The following is a 25,353-nucleotide window of genomic DNA, read 5'->3' as shown; positions in this document are numbered from 1 at the left end:
AGAGGCCCATTCTAATAGTGTAAAATATACGCATACTTTTTAACCACTTTCAACATGGCATCCACATTTTGGGTGGGTCGTTATAAGAGAAAATTTATTTATTTTTGCTTTATTTTTCATGTTATTTTTCTAAGATGGTGCCTCAGGCTTACAAACTTGTTGATCGGCCTACAAGCTTGTTGATTTCATTTTTGAAATAGCAAACAAGACCCAACAACACCCCATCCCCTCTGTCACCAACCTCGGCCCCCTTACATCTAACATCCATACCAGTGCAAGAAATCTTGGCGTTATATTCGACAACCACTTCTACTTCGACAAACAGATCAGCTCGGTTGTTAAAACTAGCTTCTACCATCTACGTTTACTTGCCAAAATCAAACCCTACCTTCCCCTCAAACAATTCGAAACTGTCATCCACTCATTCATCTCCTCTAGACTAGACTACTGTAACGCCCTTTATCATGGTATCTCCCAATCCTCTCTCAGACGACTCCAATTAGTACAAAATGCTGCTGCCCGCCTCCTCACCGGTACCAAAAAATATGACCACATCACACCAGTCTTAATTTCACTCCATTGGCTCCCCATAAAACAGATAATCTATTTAAAGATTATTTTATTCACCTTTAAATCCCTCAACGGCCTGGCCCCCCCATATATGGCCGAACTCATACACCAATACAACCCCACCAGAGCTCTGAGGTCTGCGGACCAGTCATTGTTGACCGTGCCAACATCACGCACCCTCAGAACAAGAGGTGACCGCGCTTTTGCGGTGGCAGCCCCTAAACTCTGGAACAACCTCCCCCCCCATATTAGAGCTGCTCAATCAATTAACATCTTCAAATCCCTTCTCAAAACGCACCTTTTTTCCCTTGCTTTTAATGTGAACTGATTTTAACCTTTTTAGGCACTGTATTGTATTTGAATTTGTTTATTGTTGTCTTTTGTTGTGAAGCACTTTGGTCAACTTCGGTTGTTTTTATACGTGCTATATAAATAAAGATTGATTGATAACATGTCTATAACATGCTACTATAGGATCTATTTTGCACGGATATGAATTTACGCATGCCTTCAGATTTTTACTTTCCCTCTGGAGTACAAAATGTTAGAAAATCACTGAGTTAAGCCTGATTTATACTAGCTTGCACGTTGATGTTGCATGCCGTAAATGGAAGTGAGCTTGTACAGTAGATCTGCTATTTACTGAGTACGACACACAGCAGTGGTTCCCAAACTTTTTAGCTCAAGGCTCAAAAGAGAAATCACTAGACGTTTGCCCGGGACCCAAACTAATGAAAATAGCAGATTTGCAAGCTCACAATGCGTCGCTTCACGCCACGTTGTGAGCTTGTTGATCACCTATTTTCACCAATTCTTATTATTTTAATTTATGGAATTCCTTAATTTGTTTGTTTTGTATAAAATGTTAACATCCCTCCAAAAAAAGTATTTCTAAAACAAAAAGGGAACATTTTAAAATATATGTATTCTTTAAATGTAGGAAACAAAAAAGGGATTTTTACTCGAGCCATGATCCATAAAAATGTGTCCGTGACCCACAAGTGGGTCCCGACCCACTGTTTGGGACCCCGTGCATTTACAGTACCTGCTGGACAGTCTGAGAGGTGACGATGGTGGTGACCGTTCCTCCCTGCTGCACCAGCACCCCCTGCTGGTGACCGGCATACAGCGGCTGGCCATGGAGGTAGCTGGCTGCAGGATCCGCGTATGCCTGTAGAAAGAAATGGCGTTAAAGAGTTAAAGTAGCAGTGGTGTGAAGTAACTAAGTACATTTACTCAACTACACTTGACTGCTTGGTCCTCGATGGCCATGCTTCACATTGGCCTTGATTCTACAGCGCACCCGAGTACACTTCATTTGACTGTAATGGTACTTATGTGCGGCCCACACAGAGTACAAAACTGTGATGCTGGCCTCAGCCAACGCAGGGAAGCTGGAAGAACCTTCACTAAATATGGCAGACAAACGCTCCAAACTCTTCTCCCTTCTGGCCCATTGCAATCAGAACTGCAGACAAACCCACCTCTTCAGGCTCCATCTTAGCCCGTAGCACTTGCCGTAGCACTTGCCCTAGCCTCGACGACCTTACAGGCATATGCAAAAAAAATATTTTATGTAGACATAGCACTCTATACTAGTCTATAGTGTATAGGCATAGTTTAATTATACAGATATTCCACTGTTAGACGGATGTTAGGTTCTTAGCCTATGTATGATTCTTGATTTCTTTTTTTATGTATTTGATGTGTTAATACCACTAGTCCTTGCCCGTTCTGAATATATGAACAGCAAATTATGTTCAGTGTGGGGAATTGTTTACAGATGGTCTTGGGAAGTTGGGTTGGGCACAAAAGTGGATATGGATATGTTGCTGGGTGTCCAAGCGATAACGAAATTAGGTCAAAATTATGCTAAATATGACGTAAATTAAATCATGATGTATGATGATAAGAGTGCCCCTCACTTCACACAGGTGTGATTTTTCTTTAATAAAGTGATATGAGGTAGGCAGGCAATATGACAAAATATTATATCACAATATATTTTCAGAAATGATCACAATATTGATATTAATCTGGATATCATATTTTTTATATAATCTATATAATCAATTTGTTTTTATACTGATAGACTATTAGTTTGGTATGCAGAAAGATAGATAGATAGATAGATGGATAGTCAATTCATTTTATGAATGGATGGACAGACAGACTATCCGTTTTTATCTTGCTGTTCTATCATGTGAGTGTGACATTTAGACAGTGCAGAGGCTACTCGATGGTGAATTAGTAATGTAACATTCTCCTTGGCTTTGACTGCATCAGTTCAGAAGCGTTGCATTTAGAGTTATGGACCTGAGCTAGGCACTGACTAATATATCCAGCCAGGCAAGGGCAGAAGGTTCCTATAACGACAGTGGGTGCCCACCTCATAGTAGCCTGCGCACACGCTTTTAGTCCACTCCGTCCACTCCATGTGCGTGCGCACGTGCACTCTTTACGTGCGCGGCTGCACGCTGTTTCACCCACATTTGGTTAAAAGTTATATCAAGTGATGTTTTAACATTACAAACTTTCTAAATAACTTTAGTATTCAACCGTTTCAACGTGTCGGGGTCCTAGCAAGTCCTTCTGTCTACAGAGAAGAGAACTGAGCAGCAACACAGGGAGGGGCGGTGCGGTGGGAGCAAAGGGACAGATCTTCAAATGAACACCGCATTGAGCCTCGACACGTTGTTAGCTTGTAGCTCTGCTCTTTTTGGCGAACGACACCGCCGTTCAGAAATATAAATTTAGGTACAGAACCGCGACAATAGAATGTGCACTTGCTGTAGACAGAGACTTGTCTTTATCACGATTGAATGGTCAAATCCTGTAGTCGCACCTGTGCTACAAATCTAATTTTACAACTCGCACAGTGATATTTTTAGTCGCAAATGCGAGTACCTAGTCGCACTGTCGAGCTCTGGGAATAGCTGTAGTATGCGTCTGTCGTCTGAGTTGTTTTCCCCGTGTGGTCAGATGCCTGCCTGGGGGCGGTGTGAAAAAGGGTAGGTGCCACTGTGCTGGTGGAGAAGTGTGACGATTATGACGTCACAGCAACTTTGCCCGTGGGATGTAAAAACAATATCTGTACAGTAAATATGACAGTTGCGTCGGTAAAATGTAGCCTAGCTGGATTCTGGGAGCGTGCAGATTTTTTTTGGCATGGAGAGATGTGTGCTAATAGTGTGGCTCGGTCGGAGATAGACCACGGACAAATAAACAGGTTTTTATTCACTAATAAATTCAATATTAATCTTAGCGATTGGTGCAGGCAATGAGGAGATACGCCGGTGTTTCTGACATTCATTCATTCATTCATTGTTAGAATTATAGTATGATGATGATGATGATGATAGTATGATGATGATGAAGATGATGATGTGTAGCCCTGTTATACATGTCACCTGTATAGTAGGAGCATTGGGATGTCACCTGTATAGTAGGAGCATTGGGATATCACCTGTATAACAGGAGCATTGGGATGTGGGTAGGCAGCAGGGATGTATAATATATTACCTGTATAACAGGAGCATTGGGATGTGGGTAGGCAGCAGGGATGTATAATATATTACCTGTATAACAGGAGCATTGGGCTGTGGATGTGGGTAGGAAGCAGGGATGCTGTAGATGGCCTGGCACGGCTGGCCCTGGTAGTAAATGGCGGTCTGCGCCTGGGCCGCGGGCGAGGGCGGCGGGGCGTACTGCTGCTGGGGCGGCGGCTGAGTCTGCACAGTCACCGCCTGCTGCGTGGCGGGGTCCCACAGGGTGGTGTACCCGCCCTGCTGCTGCTCCGCCCCCACTTGAGGAGGGACGGCCTGGGGCGCCACGGAGAGGAGCGCCACTGCCCCCGGGTCCTGGGGCGCCATGTTGGGTTGGCCGTACGGCTGCGGAGGAGCACCCACGCCGGGGGGCTGCAGCTCCAGAGGGGCGGCGGCGGGGGCCATGTGCTGCTGAGGGAGACTGGAGATGGCAGCGGGGGCGCCTTGGGAGGTGGAGGAGGACGGGGAGGGAAGTCCCAGCTCGGAGATGAGAGGCTGGGGAGGAGTCTCCTCGTAGCCCGCGTGTTGGTCCACGGGAGGGGTGGGGAGCAGCACCTTGCCTATGTTGGGGTTGGTGGGGTTCACGTAGGTCTGGATGGGGTACCCCTGGGGGTAGTGGATGAAGCCGGGGCTGGAGGCGTAGGCCTGCACCGCGGGGTCGTAGGCCATGGTCTGTAGCTGCTGCTGCTGCTGTTGGAAGTGCTGCTGCTGTTTCACGGCCTCCCGCTGAGCCACCTCCTGCTCAAACAGCTTCCTGCGCTCGTCCGTCGACAGCTTGTTGCGCTCCTTCCCGCCGGCCCCCGCCCTGGGGGTCTCCTTGCTGCCGGCCCCTGCCCTGGGGGTCTCCTTCCCACTGGCCCCTGCCCTGGGGGTCTTGCTGCTGGATGAGTCGAACCTGAACGAAATAAATCAATCCGATTACGTGACAAATAAAGAGTAGCGGGCGGGCATATGTCAATTTGGATATGTCCGTCTTATTTTTGTTCCGCTAAAAGTAAAACTCAAATAACCCAGAGACCTGAGACCCCAAAAATGTATGTAATTTGCAGCCGACCCCCATCTGAAAATATTTTGTTCCAGGGACCCCCCCCCCCCAGAAGCAAAGATATGAGTTAAAAACGTTGTGACAGAATATACATTCGCTGTGACAGAATATACATTCAAAGATTTTAGCATTGTCTATTCAAAAATGACAGATATACAAGCTCACACAAGCGTCACTTCGTACCGCACTGCTATTTAAAAAAACTAAAAATGTTATAAGACATTTTAATCGGCCTCAGGTCTTAATGGGTAAAATAAATAAATAAATCAGTAAATGCATTGCTTCTGAAAATAATCATGAGATGCAGCCCTGTTCCTATAGCCGGCCCACAGGACTTCCATAAGTCAGGGGCGCTTCTCACAATCGGAGCTTGTAGATCTGCTATTTTCAAAAGAGATTCTTTATACATATGAAAACTTGTGAAACGTGACATTCTTTATAATAAGTACTTTCTAATTTGGTACTTTACGTACATTTTGATGCCAATACTTTTGTACTTGAATTCCAGACTTTTACTTGTAACAGAGTATTAAAAAAATTGGTATTCAGAGTTTCAGACAGCCAGCAATGGGTAGAACGTTCCCAAAAAATGCAGTCTCTGTGACACATCTAGGGGCCGCAATCTGCATTTAAAGATGTTCCTAGAAGCTTTGTCGAACCCGGGTTGACTAACTAACCAATGTCGAACACGCAATGACTAACCAATCAGGATGTAGACATCGACAAAGCTTTTTACCCATTGCTGGCTGTCTGAATACAAAAAGAAAAAAGGCATTAAAATGTTGACATATTATTGCTTATAGCAGCTTTAAGTCAAACCAAAGTGAACTGTAAGTAAGTAAGTAAAGTGCTTCCATACCGTTCCTCAGCTCTTCGGCTGCTCCTCTCGTAAGACGAGGGGGGTGAGGCGGAGCGTCTGCGCCGGCGCTCCGAGCTGCGTTGGGGCGTTTTGTCCCCGGTTCGATCCCGGTCGCGATCTCTGTCCCTATCTCTGTCTCTGTCCCAGTCTCGGTCCCTGTCCCTGTCTCTGTCGTGGTCCCGGTCTCTCTCCCGCTCCCTGTCGCGCTCCCGGTCTCTGTCTCGCTCTCGCTCGCGGTCTCTCTCTCGCTCGCGGTCCCGCTCTCGCTCTCTCTCCCGCTCCCGTTCCCGACTGCCAGAGGGGGTCCGCGGGGTCAGGGGCGCTTCTCGGTCTCGACTTCGATCTGCAAAAAGAGATGATCAGGCCATTTGAGAGGGTTAAGCTGTACGTTAAAAACTGGATAGTTAGAGCGGCGCGATTACATGCAAAGCCAATGCAAAGACGAGAAGTTGCGCGAATGGGACGACGCGAGCGGCCGGCTGGTTATCTTCACCCCAGCTGGAAAAACCAACTGAAGCGACCTTCGCTTGAACGAGCTATTCAGTGAGAGCCCTAGAACATTGTCATGTGAAGTACCCCCATATTCATATACGCATTTGCGGATCCCCCAACTGAAAATATTTTGTACCAGGGACCCCCAAAAGAGAAGATTTGTGTTAACTGAAAATAACAATCACATCGCTATTTTCGAATAGTAATTATACAACAGGGTTAATTGTGATGCTATATAAGTTAACACATTTTGCTGGGGAGTGCGGACCCCTGGAAATCCTTCAAGGACCCCCTAGGGGTCCCCGGATCCCACTTTGAGAACCACTGACCTAGAACATTCCAGAGCACAGTCTGTTTAGTCTGTTGTTATAAACGCTTGGGAAATTTCTGTTGAGCTACTTTTTGACCATTTGATTTGAATGTGAAACATGAAAAGCCTGCAACTTTGCAAGCCACTGGCTGTGGGATAAAATAAATGCACACATTGCTGTGTAGAGCAAGGAAAGATACAGGCATATTGTTGGTAGCATAGTAAGGGAGTGATTGTCACATAGGCATGTTTGGGGAGCCATTCACTCAGTTAAATTCAACAATGACCAGAGATGAACCCACCATTTGTCTCCTTCTCCACCTGGCTCTTCTTTGGTATCCTGTACACCTCCTAAAAGAAGAAGCATAAATTACAATTAATTGCAAAAGTCACAATAACAATGCACTACATTTTATGTTTTATGTTCTATCTTCTATGTATGTTTAGGCCTGTCACAATTATGTTTGCTTAATCGTCAATCGTTTCCATGTTGAAAAAACGTCCATACATTTTCAAGCATTTTTCAAAAAAACATTTTTTGGAAAACATTTTTTTAAATGATTAAATGTGTCAGTGATTTCTTTGTATATGTAACCGCCCTGTGCAATTTGTGATTACAAGGCCTAAAAGGCAAACAGAAATACAAATTGAAACATTTAGAAAAAAACATTAAATCCTTAAATTGTGTGACATTAAATTGTCACACAAAATATTTGTGTGACAATTATTCAGCAACTTAAATTTGTAATTGTGACGGCCGTGTATGTTATCTGTCTATAACTTATGTATGACTTATATCAATAACAAAAAGATATTAGTAGAAAATGTGACATTGGGTGTCAGTGTGAGTATGTATCCTTGCCTTCAGATCCTTCCAGCTATCCAGGAGTCTAGCGGCCAAGCCACTGATGTCCACGTTGCTGATTGGGAGCTCCTGGCTCCTCTCGCTCTCCACGTCGGAGAGCCCTTCTTCTTCGTCCTGAGAAGGAGTGCTCACTGCCACGGCCTCTCCCACTGCAGCCACTGTGACCTCGGAGGCAGTGCTGGCTTCTGGGGTAGTGCTGGCTTCTGTGGGGGTCTCGGAGTTGGGGGGCACCTCAGACTGCTGCTCGATGCTTGATGGAGGTTTGTCGGCTTCCTTTACCTCCGATGTTGCGTCCTTGGGCTCTGCGGGTGGCTCAGCTGTTGTTTCGTGAACGTCCGTTTGAGCGACCTGAGTCTCTGTTTCCTGCGCTTCAGTGCAGGTTTCTTCTCCTTCATCCCTTGCCTCCTCCTCCTCCTCATCCACTGCCCGGCTGCTCTTTTCCTCCCTGTTCTCTTGCTCCCCCACAGTAGTCACCTTCGCGTCCTCATTCGCCCCCTCCTCCTGTTGCACCTCATTTTTCTCCTCAATTACGCCAGCATCCCCGTGCTCTACCTCCACCTCCTCTGTTTTGTCCTTTTCCACCTCCTCCTCCTCCTCCTGTGGCTGCTGAGATGGAGGCTGAACACTGCTGGGACAGATTTCGGCCTCTTCCCGTTTCTCCTCCTTCATTGGCTCATCCGACTGTTCCTTTGCTGGAGTCACAGTGACTTCACTCACCAGCTCAGTCTTGGCCGGTTTACCATCCAGCAGCCCGGAACGCGATTCATCCTCCTCCTCCTCCTCCTCCTCCTCTTCCTCGTCCTTCCCCACGTCGGATGCTTTGCTGGCGTCGGAGAGCGCGCTGTCCAGGCTGTTTTCACTGATGATCTTGAGGCGGCGGTACACCGCCCGCTTGGGGGTGTCGCCGTCGAGCTCCGGGCCGAGTCTGGCGGAGGAGGAGGAGCCGTCGGGAGTGTTGAGGGGCGTCTGGGCCCGAGAGGTGCTCTCGCTGGAATAGCCGTCCAGCTCGGCCGGCTGAGGCAGAGCGTGTGTCTGGGCCCATCGCTGGATGAAGGTCAGCACTCGACTCTCCTCCAGCATGTTCTTAGTGGAGATGGGCAGCACAGACAGGGTCTTCATAATCTGGAGAAGAAAAAAAAACAGTCAGAGAGCAGTCGGAGAGCTTCAATACCTTATGTGGAACACAACTGCCAATGTTTGTTATTGTACAATTCATTGTAACAAATTCTTTGGTGGATTTAGGGGATTTGTTTTGCCTACAATGACATGCCAAAAATGAGGGACATCAGGGGCTGAAGTGGTTATAGTAATGCACTGAAGCCATTTATAGAGGGTATACGCATGCATGAAGTGAGTGGCAAAGTGAGTTTAACGTCGCTTGACGTCTTTTTAATGGAATCAGACTTTTTTGTTTAGATAGTATGGGCTGTCAATGCCACTCAGTAGGCGTTCCCGCATACCTTCCGGGTGTGATGATGATGATGATGATGTCACGCGCATACCCTCCATTTACTTTACAGGATAGTTTTAAGACGCGGAACCTTCAAATCTCACCTCGAACTGTAGTTTGATGTTGTTGCCCTTGGCCTCCGACAGCTCCACCATGAAGATCCACAACAAAGACAGGCCGTGGTGGTCCAGGAACTGCTTCAAGCACGACGGATTCTGGGTATCCTGGGTGACCAAACGCATGACAAGTTATATCGTGTGGAGCCATTTAGTAGTATTGATTGATTATTTTAGATGTTTTCTTCATTGAGATTACATTAATAGTAGTATTTCCTTGTTTATCATTAGCTTTTGTTAGTATTCCGTTTTGTTTGTGAATTGAGTTGAGTTAACACTGTGGGGACCCGAGGTTATATAAATAGGTAGGACCAGCAAGTGTGCACATAATGGGGGGGATGCATTACTTTAGTTTTAACCACCGTGCTCTGACTTCTGGCGCGCTATCCATTTAGATCAGGGGTGCACACACTTTTTTGACTTGAGAGCCACTTTCAAAAATGACCAGCTCAACTAGATCTACCCACAAAAAAAATATTATCCCGTTGCTGAAATTTGTTAAAAAATGTACCTGAGGGGGCTGATGGGATAGCGTCGCGGGCGTTACATACAGTACCGCAAGACAAGACAAACACACATGGAATGGAGAAATGGAGGGGAAAATGGAATTGGTAGGGTGTTTTTTTGTTTGTAACTTTGTAATGCTACTGACGTTTGTGCACAACAATCTTGAAAACAAAGTATTGCATTGTGGGTTTGAGCTGACAAGTCACCTTAATTCAAGTCCTATTTAAATTAACTATATTCTTAGGACCATGCCATGCTGTGATCTACCTGCACAGCCTTTGTGATCTACTGGTAGATCACAATCTACCTTTTGGGCACCCCTGATTTAGATGAACAAAAAAAATTGTGATCTACTGGTAGATCACAATCTACCTTTTGGGCACCCCTGATTTAGATGAACAAAAAAACGGTATTGGGTCGCACACAAGAGGCAGGAGGGAATTTTAACTTTTTTAAATTTTCTACGTCACAAATGGGTTGACAGACGTTTCGGCTATCCAGCCTTCATCAGTTTGATGAATTCACTCTTGCCAGTGTGTGCGACGCAATACCCTTTTTTGTCTTCTTTTGATGTTTGAGAAGTACAACATAAGAATGGACAATTCTTATACTTGGTGTATGTTTCCTGCATACACCACATGGCCATCGTTCACGTGACCCTTTAATTTCAAGTTTGATTATTGATACACTCCATGTTTGGCCGTGGCTGCATTGGGAAAGCCTTATCAGTGTTGGGCAGTAACAAGTTAGTAAAGTTACTAGTAATATATTACTGTAACATTACTGTACCCAGTAACGAGTAAAGAAGGTATTACTCTGCCAAAACAGTAATATTATACCATATTACTTTGTAAAAGAATAGCACATATTACATATTACTCAGGATTTGTTGGCTACCATTTCATTTAAAAGGTCAAGAGAGATGCTGCTATATTTTATAGCCTTTTTGGCTGATTGGTGACTCTTCTTCTTATTATTCAAAACAATTTAATTCTGTTCTAAAAGAAGCTGACTAAACAGATTGTGTTGTTGTAGGATCCCTTTTTTGCGGGTGGGGGGGCAAAAGTAATATGTAATATAATATATTACTCTAGATTCCAAGTAATAAGTAATATATTTTTTTAATGAGTGATATGTAATAACGTATTACTCTTAATTCGTTGCTAATTCTTCTATAGTTTATCCATTTCTTTATCCCACTACATGCTGCTTAACAACTCTTCGTAAACACCATGCAATGCATCTAGATAAACTGGAATCATGCATGTAGATACCCTACTGGTTAATGGTGGGTTCAATTAATCGATATGGCAATATATCGATATACCTGTATACTCCTACTCTAACTCCAGATGACATATAACACATGGTGTGGGTGCAATGCACAATAACGCCACAAGGTGGCTTTTATTTTTATTTAAAGTGTTTTTTTATTGAATTTGTGCAATACTTAAAAGGTTTTGCCTTTGCTGCAGAATAACTAAGAATAGCTCTTGTAGTAAATTCAGTAATTCACGGTCATTATTTGGAATAAACGTAATAATATTGTATACAATATCGTATATAGATATATACTGTATCGTGTTGTGGCCTCTGTACGTATCCATCGTGAGGTTGCAGGTGCTACACACCACTAGTACTGGTTACATTTCTCTGGTTACAACTGGTTACAACTTTCAGGAAACTCAATGGTTTGGACCCCTCACCCGAATGAGCTTGAGGCAGGTGAGTTTCTGCTCGATGGTCTCCACGCGGACCATCAGCCTGCACAGAGACACCACCTGTTTCTCGTCGTACAGACCCTCGCCGTTCTCCAGCAATGCCTCCAGCTCTTCATCCACCTGGAGGGGACCAGAGACGAGCAATAGCTTAGCACAGACATGGGCAACCGGCGGCCCAGGGGCCACATGCGGCCCCCACCCTCACTTAACGTGGGCTGCAGGTTAATATCGGAACACGGCTATAGCATTGATTTCAGCAGTTACAATTCCAAACATGCACCCACTTTCATTACTTCAGTCTATATTAGTAGCATACAAACTAGTTGCGACTGTAGGTCGCAGTTTACTATGAAAACCTGCCTTTTTGTAATTGGATTATCTTTTAATGTATAACTAAATGCATTTGAAATGTAATATTGTTTTACTTTACAGGATTCCAATAAAAAAATAGGAAAACATTGACTTGTTGAATGAGTAGTGTCATTGGCGTGATGATCAGGTTTGTAACTCTGGTTACAGATGTTTCATAAAATAAAAAGACAGTTACTTGACTTTCATACAAAGTCATATTAAACTCAAATAAAACAAACAGAACAATATGGATGAGTAAGAATCAGTTGTACCTTTGTCAAACAGTTACCTCCCCTTCAGCTTGCCTAACATGGTGTGACCGTCAGTTGATATGAAATAATTTGTCTAAAAACACTGATCACAAATGACAAATCTACTACATTCTGCAATCAGTGGGACGAAGAGATCACTCACACAGGAAGTGACCTTAAAACAACCAGTCTTTTGTGTTATTTGCGGATGGTTGCAGTCACTGCATCTCAGACTAGCAATTATCTCCAAGTCAGACCAAAACCCACCCAGTCATTAAAAAAAAATCACACCCGTGTGAACTGAGTGGTGTAATTCCCCCCCCCACCCCCCCCCCCCCCCCCCTCTCTCTCTCTCATTAGCAGGCACAGCAATACCCCTCTCTGTTTCTGGTGCCCCCTACTGGTATAAATAAGTAACATACTCGTGCTCACACAGGTACCTACACAGGTGCACAGGTACACAGACATTGCTGCTTGTAGGAGTGGTTGCACCACTCCTGCAGCTATTCCTTAATATCAGCACTGCAGGTTATAAAGCATTCCAGCAAATGGTGCATTTATATAGCGCCTTTATCCAAGGTGCTTTACATAGATTGCATTTACATGTATACATTTACATGCATACACCGATGGCAGCGGAAACCATGCAAGGCACCAACCAGCACATCAGGAGCAATTAGGGGTTCAGAGTCTTGCTCAAGGACACTTCGACACTAACTCTGGGGGAGCCCGGGTTCGAACTGGCAACCTTGCGGTTACCATCTGGCCACTCTTGGCCTCCACTTTTGTGCCGCTACATTTGAGGGGAATAATTAACACTTTCAAATGATTCCAAGTATAACTTTATTTACATCGGCTGGTCAATCGTGAAGTGCTTTTTGCTTCATACATTCATATCGTCCACCTTACAATCATAGTCAGGTTTACTGGTTGAATGTATGTACTTGTAAACCCCAATGAATCATATCAGGGATTAAGCGGTGTGAATTAACACAGGAATGGCCATGGCACTTGGCAGCATAATGGTACAGGTGTAGTTATCCGTTTTCACATTAACACATGAGGACCCGAATCTTTAATGTATTCTACATTATAATTAATAATAATTCAGAAAAACTTATATTGCTACTGTGTATCAGTGGTGCTCAACATAATTTCATGTGAAGGACCCCCAAAATTATATTTATTAGGCCGTGGACCCCTATCTCAAAGCATTTTGTTCCAGGGACCCACAGAAGCATAAGATTTGAGAAAATAAAATACTACAATAGTGGTTTCTCGGTTTTAATGTGTTAAGTACTCGGCTACTACTCTTTTTCCAACTACAGCTAACAGGGCGAGATGAAACAACTGTTTTGAGAATGAGCTCGGGAAGACATACCAGGAGATACGTGACAAGATACAGGATACATAACATGTCCAAGCAGAATGAGAAGAGCAGTCCATCAGGTCTGATGAGGGTCAGAGCGACCAAAACGTATCTGCATTAAGCCATTTAGGCCTGACCTAAAAAAAATCTTCTAAATCCGTTTTCTAAATCTTTCAAAAATAGCAGACCTACAAGTTTTATGAGCTTGTAGATCTGCTATCTGTTTAGCTTTTTTTTTTAAGCTTGCGTTGTCGTGCCCCTCTTCAACAGACCTGTAGCAGACCTTTCGTCGATCCAGGCAACGTGTGCGTTCCTCGCTTCCCATTTGAAAGGCACTTTACACTTTTTTCTTTTTCTATAAGTGAAAACAACTCCCCTGTTTTTGTTCTTCTCAAGGTCCTATATTAAACAGCTTAAGAAACACTGCTATAAATCTAAAACGTGACTGACCGTAGTGAGAGCGCTGACTGGTTCCTTCTTTCGAGGGCGCTCCTTCTTCATCTTTCCTCCAGCTGCTCGGACACTGACTCTGTTCTCTCCACCCAGGAAGCCTCTACAGCTGGGAGCTCCACAGAAGCACTTCTGGGCCTCTTTGCTAGTGGGTACATGGATTAAAGCATGAAGATTTGACAGTGAGAAAGGAGCCACCACACTGTGATTCATGAACAATTTCTCATTCTTTAAAAAATAAAAATTATCCCACGATTTTGTAACCCATTTTTCACCCCTGTGTCAATTATCTAATGTGATCCTGGGCTCTCTCCACCAACCTAGTCCCCATATATGGGGGACAAGGGGAGAGCAATGGACTTGAACTCATGCTTCCTTCATGCCTGAGTGTCCAAGTTGCTCCTTTACACCTGACAGGGGGGAGTTTCCCTGGTTTGACGTAGCGCGTGGAAGGAACACGTTATTCCAACCAGTTCCTTTCCCCTCCATCAGGCTGGCCAGGGGGAGGCAGTTTAGTGACCAGGATTACTGCATGTTTTTTGTGAGGGTACCTACCCTAGGGGACACGGGGAGAACATGCAAACTCAACACAGAAAGGCCCTTTCGCCAACCCCGCCTTCGGGTATGGGCACTGATGACGCGGAGGAGGAAACACGCCGCCAGCACCCACAGCGTCCTGAGCGGGAATCGAACCCAGGACCTTCTAGCTGTGAGGCGACAGCACTACCAACTGTGCCACCGTGCCCCCTACAATTTCTCATTCTGGCTAGTCACAATTTGCGTCCTCACTTTTCCGTCTTCACTTTCCTGTCCTCACTTTTTATCCTCACTATGTACTTTGATCCGCCAATCAAACACACAAAGCTGGGCATAGGAGGGGCTGGCACCCATCAACAAAATGCCAGATTGAACATGTATTTTATCCTAGTTCAACCACTTCAAATACTCCATCTTAAACTACCAATTAACCCAAAATAGGCTACAAATTTACAACACGTAAGCTTGTAGTCGATAGCCTATTTTCGGTGCATAGCAGGCTTCCATAAAAGGCACGCTGACGTCTATGGAATCTAAATGACTGAAATAGGTTGTGGTGACTGAGAACATTAATCCATGTGGGAATGACCATCATCACCAGCACAAACATAATCCAATTTCAGAACTCCTTAATAAAAAGGACAGTTGACATAATATATACAAAATGCAGAGTAAGGGATGATATGAACACAAAGTGATGATAAAGAAGACCAACCCGTATCTCTGGAACTGGTAATCAAATGTGAGTTCTGTCGCCGCAGAGACTGCCTTGGTGGTGAAGAACCCAATTCGAAGCTGGCCATTGACGGTCCACTAAAAGGAGAGACACGATCCATCAGATAATTTAGCTAGCGACAGGTGAACTGAACATCTATAGTTGCAATAATATCCTTTTAGTTGTTATCATGTTACCAGTAATTGGTAATCGGACAATTCTCAGTTTTGGTCACCCTTCTGGACATACTTGGAAAGACTCTATATCTTTCTTATTATTGCCTTTGTTCTTTGTTGGCATCTTTTAGTGTCTGTGGTAATGTCATCGTAGGTGTTTATTACGAATACAATTGAAGCACAAATATATATTAGATTTTACAGTGATTATTTACGGAGATTTACAGCATACCTTTTGCGTCTCACAGTTGGGCTCACAGCTGTGGTTCATAAAACGAGAACAATTCCCCTTCAGCGTTGCGTCAATAATCTGAGGAGACATGATAGAGATGTGTGCTGAAACCACCCATACTGTATGCACCACGACTCTGACCACAATCAACTAGGTCTGAAAAAAAAACAGAAGATAGTCCTCCATGTCAAGCTCACCTCATTGTTCTTCAGAGCCATGAAGTAATAATGGATGTTCTTCATGCGAGCATATTCTTTCACCCTCGTCCTAAACTCCTTATGATCCAGCACCTCACCACAGTACTCCAAAACAAAGGTATTTCTGAAGAAGAAAGAAAAATCAAAGCACAAATGTATTGTCAATCTTACCTTTACAACCCCTGAGAATGTTTTCTTTTAGCACTTGTGTACAGTATAACCCACAATTATGTTCATCACGGAATAGGATAATTACGTACTGTATCAGTTTTTAAAGATTGAGATACTTCAGCTTAAAATGGAGTCAAGAGACAGGAAAGAGTGGCTAATGCGTAAATCTGAATGAGGGGCATTAAAACAAGCCTGTGACTATAGTTCTAACTGTGTGAGCCACCGGGTCACACCTGGTATCATTTAAATACTTAAACCCTTTAGACTTAGTGAACTGGACCCGAGTTGGCGCTCTCAGTAGTTGGGTCGCTATTTTCATTCTAGACCAAATGTCCTACTACACATTGTGAGCTTGTAGATATACTATTTTAAGCCACAGGAATGGGATTCTGGGTTTCAAGTGATTATGGATTTTGAACAGACTTACGATATTAGGTCTTTAGCTGCCCGTAGTCCCCATCCCTTATCTTCAGTCAGAATAACTTCAAAATCAGCATGCTGCCTCATCTGGAAACGCCGGTTAGCGCAGTACGATCCATTCACGCACCGTGATGAGCTAAGGAGGAAATATTTCAAATGAGAAGAGAAAGCATAGACACATTCTGTTCATCATGACCTTAACCACACCAAATCTCTTCACCTATTTTTGCCAAATGTTTGATGCCCAGAAAGGGACTCTAGTGGTTTGCAACAAGTTACATAACCGTGTTAGCATTTCATCAACACATTCACAGGTTTTATCAGTTGATATTGCGTTTGATATAATAACAGAGGTGTGAAGTTCTTACATGATCTATTTTAGCTTTATGGCAGGTATTTTGTAACAACTCACCACTCAATCATCAACAAACGATTGAGGCAGTCCTCCCCACAGGCGAACACTCCTTTGGATCGCTCTTCTCTCGAAAGTACGCCACATTCACACTGCATTCGCTTGATGTCTCTGTGAGATTTGCTCTTCTTTCTGCACATGAGAACATTCAACGGTCAACGATCGAGCTTGGGTGACATTTTTATAATTTCTTTGTTATGTTATTAAGTAAAAAAACAAACAATTAAGCCAAACCAATGCCATACCTCTCAGTCAGATACAAGTTCTCCTCGATCAGGTCAAAGTAAGGTGGCATCTTCTTTGACTTGGACTGCTCTCGCCACTTGCTGGAATCTCGGAAGTCCACGAGATTGAGTAAAGGACGCAGCAGCGGCGGCGCCTCAGTCTTGACGGCGGTTTCCTTGGACAAATCGCTTTCCACTTGGCGATCCCTCTTACCAGCAGGCCCGGCTTCCGCCTCGTTGTCCGAATCGGACTCGATCTCTGGACGCCTTTTCTTAGGAGGTCCCCGGCCTCGATGGGGCCTGAGGTTGTCTTCTCTCGGGGGCTCTGGGAGAGCGGAGCCCTCGCTGGAAGGACCCCTGCTGTTGCTGCTTATTTCATAAGCTTGGACAAAAGGCGACGACGACCCGAAGGGTCCATTGCATTCTACAGTGATTTTACCATGACTGCTGTCCTCCCCGTGGTCATTAGTCAGGGAGTCGGGGTGGACTTGACAAACGGGGTCTGGGTAATGTTGGGGGACATGGAGGTAGGCTTGTCTGCTGGTTTGAAACACGGGGGGCTGACAGGTCCAGGAGGCGTTGCTTGGCCGGAGCTCCTGTCCCAGCGGAGAGGTTATTATGATGTGTCTAGAGTTCAGTGACTGTGGCCCGTAGCTGCTGTCAGGCTGCTGGTATGTACTGCTGGGCTGCTCCAGTTGACTGAACCCGTCTTCTCCGTCGATATCCATATCGACAGAGAAGTCTTCGTGTTGGTGGGGGAGGATCCGACCATGGCTGCCTCTCGCGTCATGCTGTTTCTCCGTGTAGGAATTGTCAAGGCTGTGGAAGGGACCCTGGTTCGCTGGTTCACTGCCCTTTGGTCTTTGGGCACTGTTATAAGGATCCTTATAAGGCTGGGCGATGGAAATGGCGGAACCTTCCGACTGACTAGTGCTGTCAATCATATTACTCTGGGACTGACACATGCCGTCGCGTGGCATAACGTTTTCGTTCATCCTAGCACCACTGGTGTCCTCGAAACTCACAGGAACAGCTCTATGCTTTTGCTGTGGACATACCGGGTTTTTACTGATGTTCAGGTCAGATGCCTTATTGTGTTGCTGCTCTAAGCTGTTCATTTGACTGCATACAGAGGCTGCCGTGTCTTGTGTGTCCAGTGTTAGTGAAGAATTCTTTGGCACTACCACGACTGAGTGCAACCGTTTATTCGCATCTACGCTATCTGAGTCGTACTCGGAGTCATCACTGTCACTGCCCTCACTCGGTCCTGACCCGTCCTGACTCAGCAACTTTCTCTTAACTGGTTTGTCCTTGACAGCGCTCTCAATGGATGCTTCTTCAGCACTGCCACCATTCCAGCTTTCCATATTTGTGACTTTGTCTCGTGAGGTATCATTTACATGCAAAGGATCTTCCACGGTTCCATCACCAGGGGGGTTCGAGAGAGATTGGTCATTGGTGGTGCCACGTGTGTCTGCTTGTGAAGGCTCACTTTGGTCTTTGTGTGCATCTTTCAGAGAGGACGGGGAAACAGCGGTGAACTTCTGCTCAATAGTCTCTACCTGCATTACTAACTTGGAATGTGTCTGGGCTTCTTGTTGGCTATCGTCTTTGACTCCCAGCGACTCTTGTTGGCTAGCTTCTTTAGCGAACTCTATGTTTTTGACAGAAATTACGTTGTTAACAGTAGGCTCGCACAGTACTTTTTGTGCAGTATCGCTGTCCCAGTTGTCTTGTCTTGCAATATCCCAGCGTGATTTTTTCGAGATATTCTTTCTTGTGGTTGAATCTGTGTTGTGCTGTTCACTTGTAGGTGGCAGCTGGTTCTCAGGATCAAGGTCTAATGAATCTGATTCGAGAGGCAAGGTTGTGCAAGACTGCATGTTGATAGTCACATATTTAGTCAATTTGACATGCTCTGATATAGTGTTCTGCTGCTCAAGGTCATTGACAGGGAAATCTGCCGTACCAATTAATGAATTTTGCGCCAATAAACACTGACCAAGTTCCTTATCTTGGCTGGCTGTTATATCATTACTACTGCATACATGTAAGCTAACTGTTTCAGAGTTGGCCAGTGGTAGAGGGCTATCCTTGAAAACACAAGATTCTACTGGGACAGCATTTATAATAGGCGGGTGACCACCAGATTCTTTCTTAGAAGTTACAACAGATGCATTTTTATTCTCAGTTTCAAAACTAGAGTCCGTTTCTTGTATCCTTTTAGAAGACAGTTCTTGCAAATTCACATCAAGAGATGAGACCGCCTCCTTAACGTCACTGTTGCCTTGTTCTTTCCTCTGGCGTGAATCATCTAGCTGGGATTCAGATTTTTCCTTCCGGTCTCTTGAGTGGGATTCAGTGGAGATTGAATCTGTGTGCATTTTATTAGGACTGTGAAACATGTCCTTTGATTGTCTATCAATTCCACTGACTTTCACGGATGACTTGGAGGTGGTGGTCTGCTTTGAGTCAGGCTTACTGTTTTTCTTTTGGGACTTCCCTTTGTGATCTGCCTCAGAGTCACTGGAGCTGCTTTTGTGGTGTCGCCTCTCGGATGTTTGAGAGTGACTTGAATAACTGGATTTAGCACTGGTCTCAGACTTGTGATGGGTAGTAGATTTACGGTGATTAGACTCGGGTTCAGGGGAACCCTTATGTTGAGAATCAGGGTCAAACTGTCGCTTTATTGACCTCTCAGACCTCTCGGATTTAGAAGACTGTGTTCTTTTATCCGTTTCCGGTGAGTGCGGAGTATCTATACATTTTGTGTCCTTTTCAGATTTGAAGTGAGAAGATGATTTGGATTCTTTCTGCGAGCTTGAGCGTGTGGACGATCTACTAGAGTCGTTCATTCTGGTCCGGTTCTTCCTGTGATCATCTTCAGAGTCAGAACTGTCCCGGGTTCTCTCTGCCCGGGAGCGAGAGCTCCTTCTATCTCTACGTGGAGAGCTCCGGTGTGATCGGCGCTCGGTGTCGTGATAGTATGACCTATCGGACCGTGACCCTCGATCGCCTCTGGATCTTTCTGATCTGGAGTGGGACATACTTGTCCGAGAACCTCTTGACCGAGACCGCGATCTAGATCTGGACCTTCTGCGATCTTTGTCTGAGCGAGAGGAACGCAAAGACGTGTGTCTGGAATCCCAGTCTGATTTTGGGCGACTAGAAGACCTGTCGCGGTTCCGCTTGGAGCAACTTTTTTCTTTTTCATCAGTATTTGAGCAACTTTTTTCTTTTTCATCCGTATTTGACCCAGAGGAAGACTTTTTCAACTCCTTGCCTGTCTGTCTGTCTGTCTTGTCTGGTGGTGCTTTATTGTTAGGGTTGACTGATTTGTGGCTGGAAGACATCTGGCCTGAATCTCCATCAGATTCTGACCCAGCGGGAGCGCTATCAGATTGGGACCTGGTTTTCCTTTTAACTACTGTGATATCTTGTTCAGTGCTACTGGAGCTCTCTCCATCTTTTCCTGAGTGGGAGGAATCAGTTGGCTTCTTAAGGCTGGGGGTTACCCCGGCCTCAGAGGACTCTGTGTGAACTTTTTCAGAAGGGCTGTCACTGATAATGTTTTGAGGCTGGGGTGAGGGTAACTCCACTGAGTCCACTCTGCTTCTACTTGAGGATTTTATTGAAATCTGTGGTGGAGGTGGAGGAGGTGGTGGAGGTGATGGAGGGGGCTCTTGTGGCACAGGACTAAGTGTCGGTTTCTCTTCAGTAACTGAGACACTGAGAATCTGCTTCTTAAAATGTATCTTTCCCAGGTCAATTTTAGGTTTAGGAGGTGGTGGTGGTGGTGGTGGTGGTGGTGGAGGTGAGGCGACTGGCATCTGAGGCAACTGAAACTCTGCGGTCAACTTTGATATTGGTGAGGTTGACTTATTTTGCTCACTAATTCTTTCCACACTTTGCACTTCTGGGGCTTCAGGGGCTGAGGTTGCAGCTGGCAAGGCAGAAGGGAGATCAATTGGAGACTTTTCGGGGCTGGGGGGGACGAAGAACAAGCTCTGCAGCGGCTTCTTTGTCGGAGCGAAGCTGAAGGACACTTTCTGACGACCCTGCTCCTCAAGGTTCACCTTCATCTTGGTCCCTTTAGGCAAGAGATGGCTGGACAGCATGACTCTGGGAGTAAGGCTTCTCGTTAGAGCTGCCTTGGTGAGGCCTTCAACCGTTACCTACAACATAGACATAGAAACATTACCAAAACTGTTAACTAAAAGATATGGATGTTTTACTTTTCAGTAGCAATTAAATTTTTTGTTCATTTCAGCCATAACATGTCACTAAGGCCTAAGCCAATGGTTAATACAAAAGGGTGACTTTGTACAATATAAGCAGAAAGAAGCCCAGGTAAAAGCATTAACCCATTTTGGGCGGGAACCCCTTTTGGTGTTTTAAAACTTATGTTATAATTTAGGCATTTAGCTATTGAAAAATAGCAGATCTACAAGCTCAGCTTGTAGATCTTGTAGCTTGTAGCTGCCATTTGAAAAATCGTGAAAATGTACCTGAAATCTTTCAATATATGTTCTTTCAGAGCGAGTTTTTAACTCAAATCTGTGCTACTGAGCGGGTCCCTGGAACAACATATTTTCAGATGGGGGTCGGCGGCCAATGTCATATATATTTGGGGTTCCTTGACATGAATATGTTTGAGAACAACTGACATAGAAACATGGGTTTTTAATAAAACTGTCAGAATTTAGAAGATGTTTTTTAATTTCGACGTCAGGCCAAATGGGTTAAGGGCCATGCATTTTTGTGAACTTACCGAGGTACTACTCCCCTCCTCTCTGCCGGTATTGAAGAGGAACATAGGAAGACAAAATAGAGATTAATTTGATTAGTCATTCATAAAGCTCTTCCTGAGTGTAAAGCTTTGCAAAAATAAACAAAAACTAAATTTGTAGGCTTAATTTACTGGGTGTAAAGGCAGCTACAACATGTTGCAAATTAATCCATCCACCAAACTCTCCACCAATCCACGTATTGTGGATAGTGTCTTATTGATAAGACATCATCATACACTTTGAGGGTTGACCCCGCCCCCCTGTGTTTCCGAACGCGCCGCCATTGGAGGGGTGGGTGGGTTGAGAGTAAAAACAGCAAGTTTGCTGAGAGGTGAACACCGCTTATCACCACTGCTTAGTGATGTCATTTTGTACTAGTGATCCACCCACCCAGTTCTGTGGGTGGATGAATTCGCATCTCCGAACAGATTGTATAGTCTGAGGTGCAACAATTCCGTAGTACATCTGTTGACCAAACGAGAGCCTTTTACAACCATTTGCTGGGCATCTTTCTTTCAGATTTTTAGGTGCACACTGTCACTAGGCTTTTTTTTTCTATGGACGGACTATCTGTAAATTGCATTAGTTTGGATGTGCAAACATTTCATGTACTGCATTCACTGGACTAACTCATTTTAAAGAGTACTGGTATGTTCATATGTGTAATATAACGTGCATTCAAAATGGAGCTGATACTGGTCAGCCAGGCTCTGCCACTTCATAGGCAGAAAGTTAAAAAAAAAGAAAAGAAAAAAAACACGCATGGGAATTCACCACTAGGAATGAAGACTAAATATAGACGATGTGACTGAAATAGTAAAGTCTTACAATGGATGGAGCTATGCAAGACCTTGGCCTACATAATAGAATCAAAGGCTAAAATTGTGATTCTCAAGATCAGTGTGTGTGTGTGTGTGTGTGTGTGTGTGTGTGTGTGTGTGTGTGTGTGTGTGTGTGTGTGTGTGTATATATATATATATATACATACAAAAATCAGACACATTTGAACCGAGTGGTGCTGTTGGGGTGTTAGACTATTGGAATATTGGGACTGTTGGTTGTCTGACTATTGGCTGTCAGACTATTGGCTGTCAGACTATTGGCTGTCGTACTATGTACAGTAGTCTGTGTTCTGCCTCTCATCATGCACCTGTGCATGTGCTACACCGTAGTCTGTACTGCACTGTGCTCTGTGCTGGTGTTACACTAACATAACACCGGGTCGCCCATCTTAGATCGTCGGCACCATAAACATTCTATCTGTTTCTTTCAATCGCCTGTATCTCCTATTCCTTGTCCCAAATGGCATTTTTGGTAAAAAACAAGGTTTATTTGACGGCACAGAGCCGACGATGTGACGCCCTCCACTGCACTGGGTTAGCTCCGTCTGATACATGGGACCTAAACACGCATCGTCCAACTTCCTAGTTTATGATCAGTTCCGGAAGTCTGGAAATGTGGCTTTTCAAAATATGGTGGTTAATAACAGAATGTAACTAGAACTGCACTCTGTCGAGTGCATACTTGCTTGTTGCACACTAGTAGGCCATAAATGGCCAACTAGTGCGCAAGCAGAGCGCGCAAGTCCTTTCGACCGCTGTAAACTGTCAAATCACAGTATCTCTGTGAAGGAACGTTTGAAATGTATAATTTTTAGATGTAACTATTTGCTACCTACCTACTTTATGCATATAAACACCTAGTATTATTAAGTATGATTCAAGTTTCTATCTATATAAGTTTGGGTGAAGAGCTAGTCATACATATACACACCACGTACTCTGGTCCCAGCAGATCAGGCACAACTTGCTATTTTATTTTTACTGATTATGTATATAGTATACGTATGACTAGCTCTAAATGATGACGTAAGAGATATGGTCATTTGTGGTCGTTTGATCCCAGCAAAGCAGGCATATACTATATAGGCATATACTATATATAGTATATAGGCATATACTATATACGTATACATATATACTATATAGAGTGTGTAGTTGTAAGTTGATTAGCGGTATACTGTGGTTACTTTGCGCCAAAAGCCCGCCATTTGATGTTTATGCAAGAAAACAGCAAATCTGTGCCTGGTTTGCTGGGACCAAACGACCACAAATGACCATATTTCTTACGTCATCATTAAGAGCTAGTCATACATATACACACCACGTACTCTGGTCCCAGCAGATCAGGCACAATTTGCTATTTTATTTTTACTGATTATGTATATAGTATACGTATGACTAGCTGTAAATGATGACGTAAGAAATATATATAGTATATATATAGTATATAGGCATATACTATATACGTATACATATATACTATATAGAGTGTGTAGTTGTAAGTTGATTAGCGGTATACTGTGGTTACTTTGCGCCAAAAACTGTGACAGCTGTCCCGCCATTTGATGTTTATGCAAGAAAACAGCAAATCTGTGCCTGGTTTGCTGGGACCAAACGACCACAAATGACCATATTTCTTACGTCATCATTAAGAGCTAGTCATACATATACACACACCACGTACTCTGGTCCCAGCAGATCAGGCACAATTTGCTATTTTATTTTTTACTGATTATGTATATAGTATACGTATGACTAGCTCTAAATGATGATGTAAGAAATATATATAGTATATATATAGTATATAGGCATATACATTATACGTATACATATATACTCTATACTCTATACTGAATAAAGTGTGTAGTTGTAAGTTGATTAGCGGTATACTGTGGTTACTTTGCGCCAAAAACCGTGACAGCTGTCCCGCCATTTGATGTTTATGCAAGAAAACAGCAAATCTGTGCCTGGTTTGCTGGGACCAAATGACCATATTTCTTACGTCATCATTAAGAGCTAGTCATACATATACACACCACGTACTCTGGTCCCAGCAGATCAGGCACAATTTGCTATTTTTACTGATTATGTATATAGTATACGTATGACTAGCTCTAAATGATGACGTAAGAAATATGGTCATTTGTGGTCATTTGGTCCCAGCAAAACAGGCACAGATTTGATGTTTTTCTGCATAAACATCGAATGGCGGGACAGCTGTCACGGCGGAAGAGACCGGGCGAAAACATTACTTGCGCGCTCTGCTTGCGCAAGTAATAACAGCAATATTTAAAATAATTGCATTTTTGCAATAACCTATCCAAAAGACCATATGCTTTCTTTCATAACCCTCGGAACCGTCGGAAAGTAAATTAGGTCAATATAATTAGGCTATTACATAGAATCCAACAGGCAATTAAAATGCTTGCGTGATCAACTACCTAGTACAGAATGTGAAAATAATAATGCCCCAACATCAAAAGGAGAGAAATAATGTCAACCCTCATCAGGTTTTATTGGCCACTGAAACTTGTTATTGCACATCAGGAAAATGATGTGGAGCACACTAGCATAGTCCAGCCACACTGAGCCCAAGGCTCAGCCACAGATCAAAAGTACTCAATAACAACAACGAGTAGTAGTAGTATGCAGATAAGCTCAGACCCAATGGGCAACAAACTGAATTTCAAAAGGGAAATTAAATCTGTCCCTAGTTGATACCTAATTTGTGGGCTG

At 44.1% G+C, this 25,353-nt stretch overlaps 1 protein-coding gene across 1 annotated transcript in view; it reads right to left on the bottom strand.

Moving 5' to 3' along the window:
- The window catches only part of setd2 (SET domain containing 2, histone lysine methyltransferase), a 39,886-nt gene that overhangs the window by 11,674 nt on the left and 2,859 nt on the right, over positions 1–25,353 (bottom strand). The window contains exons 3-17 of the mRNA XM_083761072.1: positions 21,757–21,778; positions 17,007–21,160; positions 16,762–16,893; positions 16,357–16,485; positions 15,759–15,882; positions 15,562–15,639; positions 15,154–15,251; positions 13,902–14,046; positions 11,466–11,600; positions 9,241–9,360; positions 7,684–8,808; positions 7,124–7,172; positions 6,020–6,362; positions 4,149–5,010; positions 1,616–1,741 (exon numbers count right to left, since the gene is read on the bottom strand). Coding sequence (XP_083617198.1) covers positions 1,616–1,741; positions 4,149–5,010; positions 6,020–6,362; positions 7,124–7,172; positions 7,684–8,808; positions 9,241–9,360; positions 11,466–11,600; positions 13,902–14,046; positions 15,154–15,251; positions 15,562–15,639; positions 15,759–15,882; positions 16,357–16,485; positions 16,762–16,893; positions 17,007–21,160; positions 21,757–21,778 — 7,642 coding nt within the window. The remainder of the gene's footprint in view (positions 1–1,615; positions 1,742–4,148; positions 5,011–6,019; positions 6,363–7,123; positions 7,173–7,683; positions 8,809–9,240; positions 9,361–11,465; positions 11,601–13,901; positions 14,047–15,153; positions 15,252–15,561; positions 15,640–15,758; positions 15,883–16,356; positions 16,486–16,761; positions 16,894–17,006; positions 21,161–21,756; positions 21,779–25,353) is intronic.

This window comes from Protomyctophum parallelum (assembly GCF_964188405.1).
Source record: "Protomyctophum parallelum genome assembly, chromosome: 3".
In the NCBI taxonomy this organism is placed as follows: domain Eukaryota; kingdom Metazoa; phylum Chordata; class Actinopteri; order Myctophiformes; family Myctophidae; genus Protomyctophum; species Protomyctophum parallelum.
Note: the sequence above shows the minus strand (reverse complement) of the source record. Positions and strands in the feature narration are given on the sequence as shown.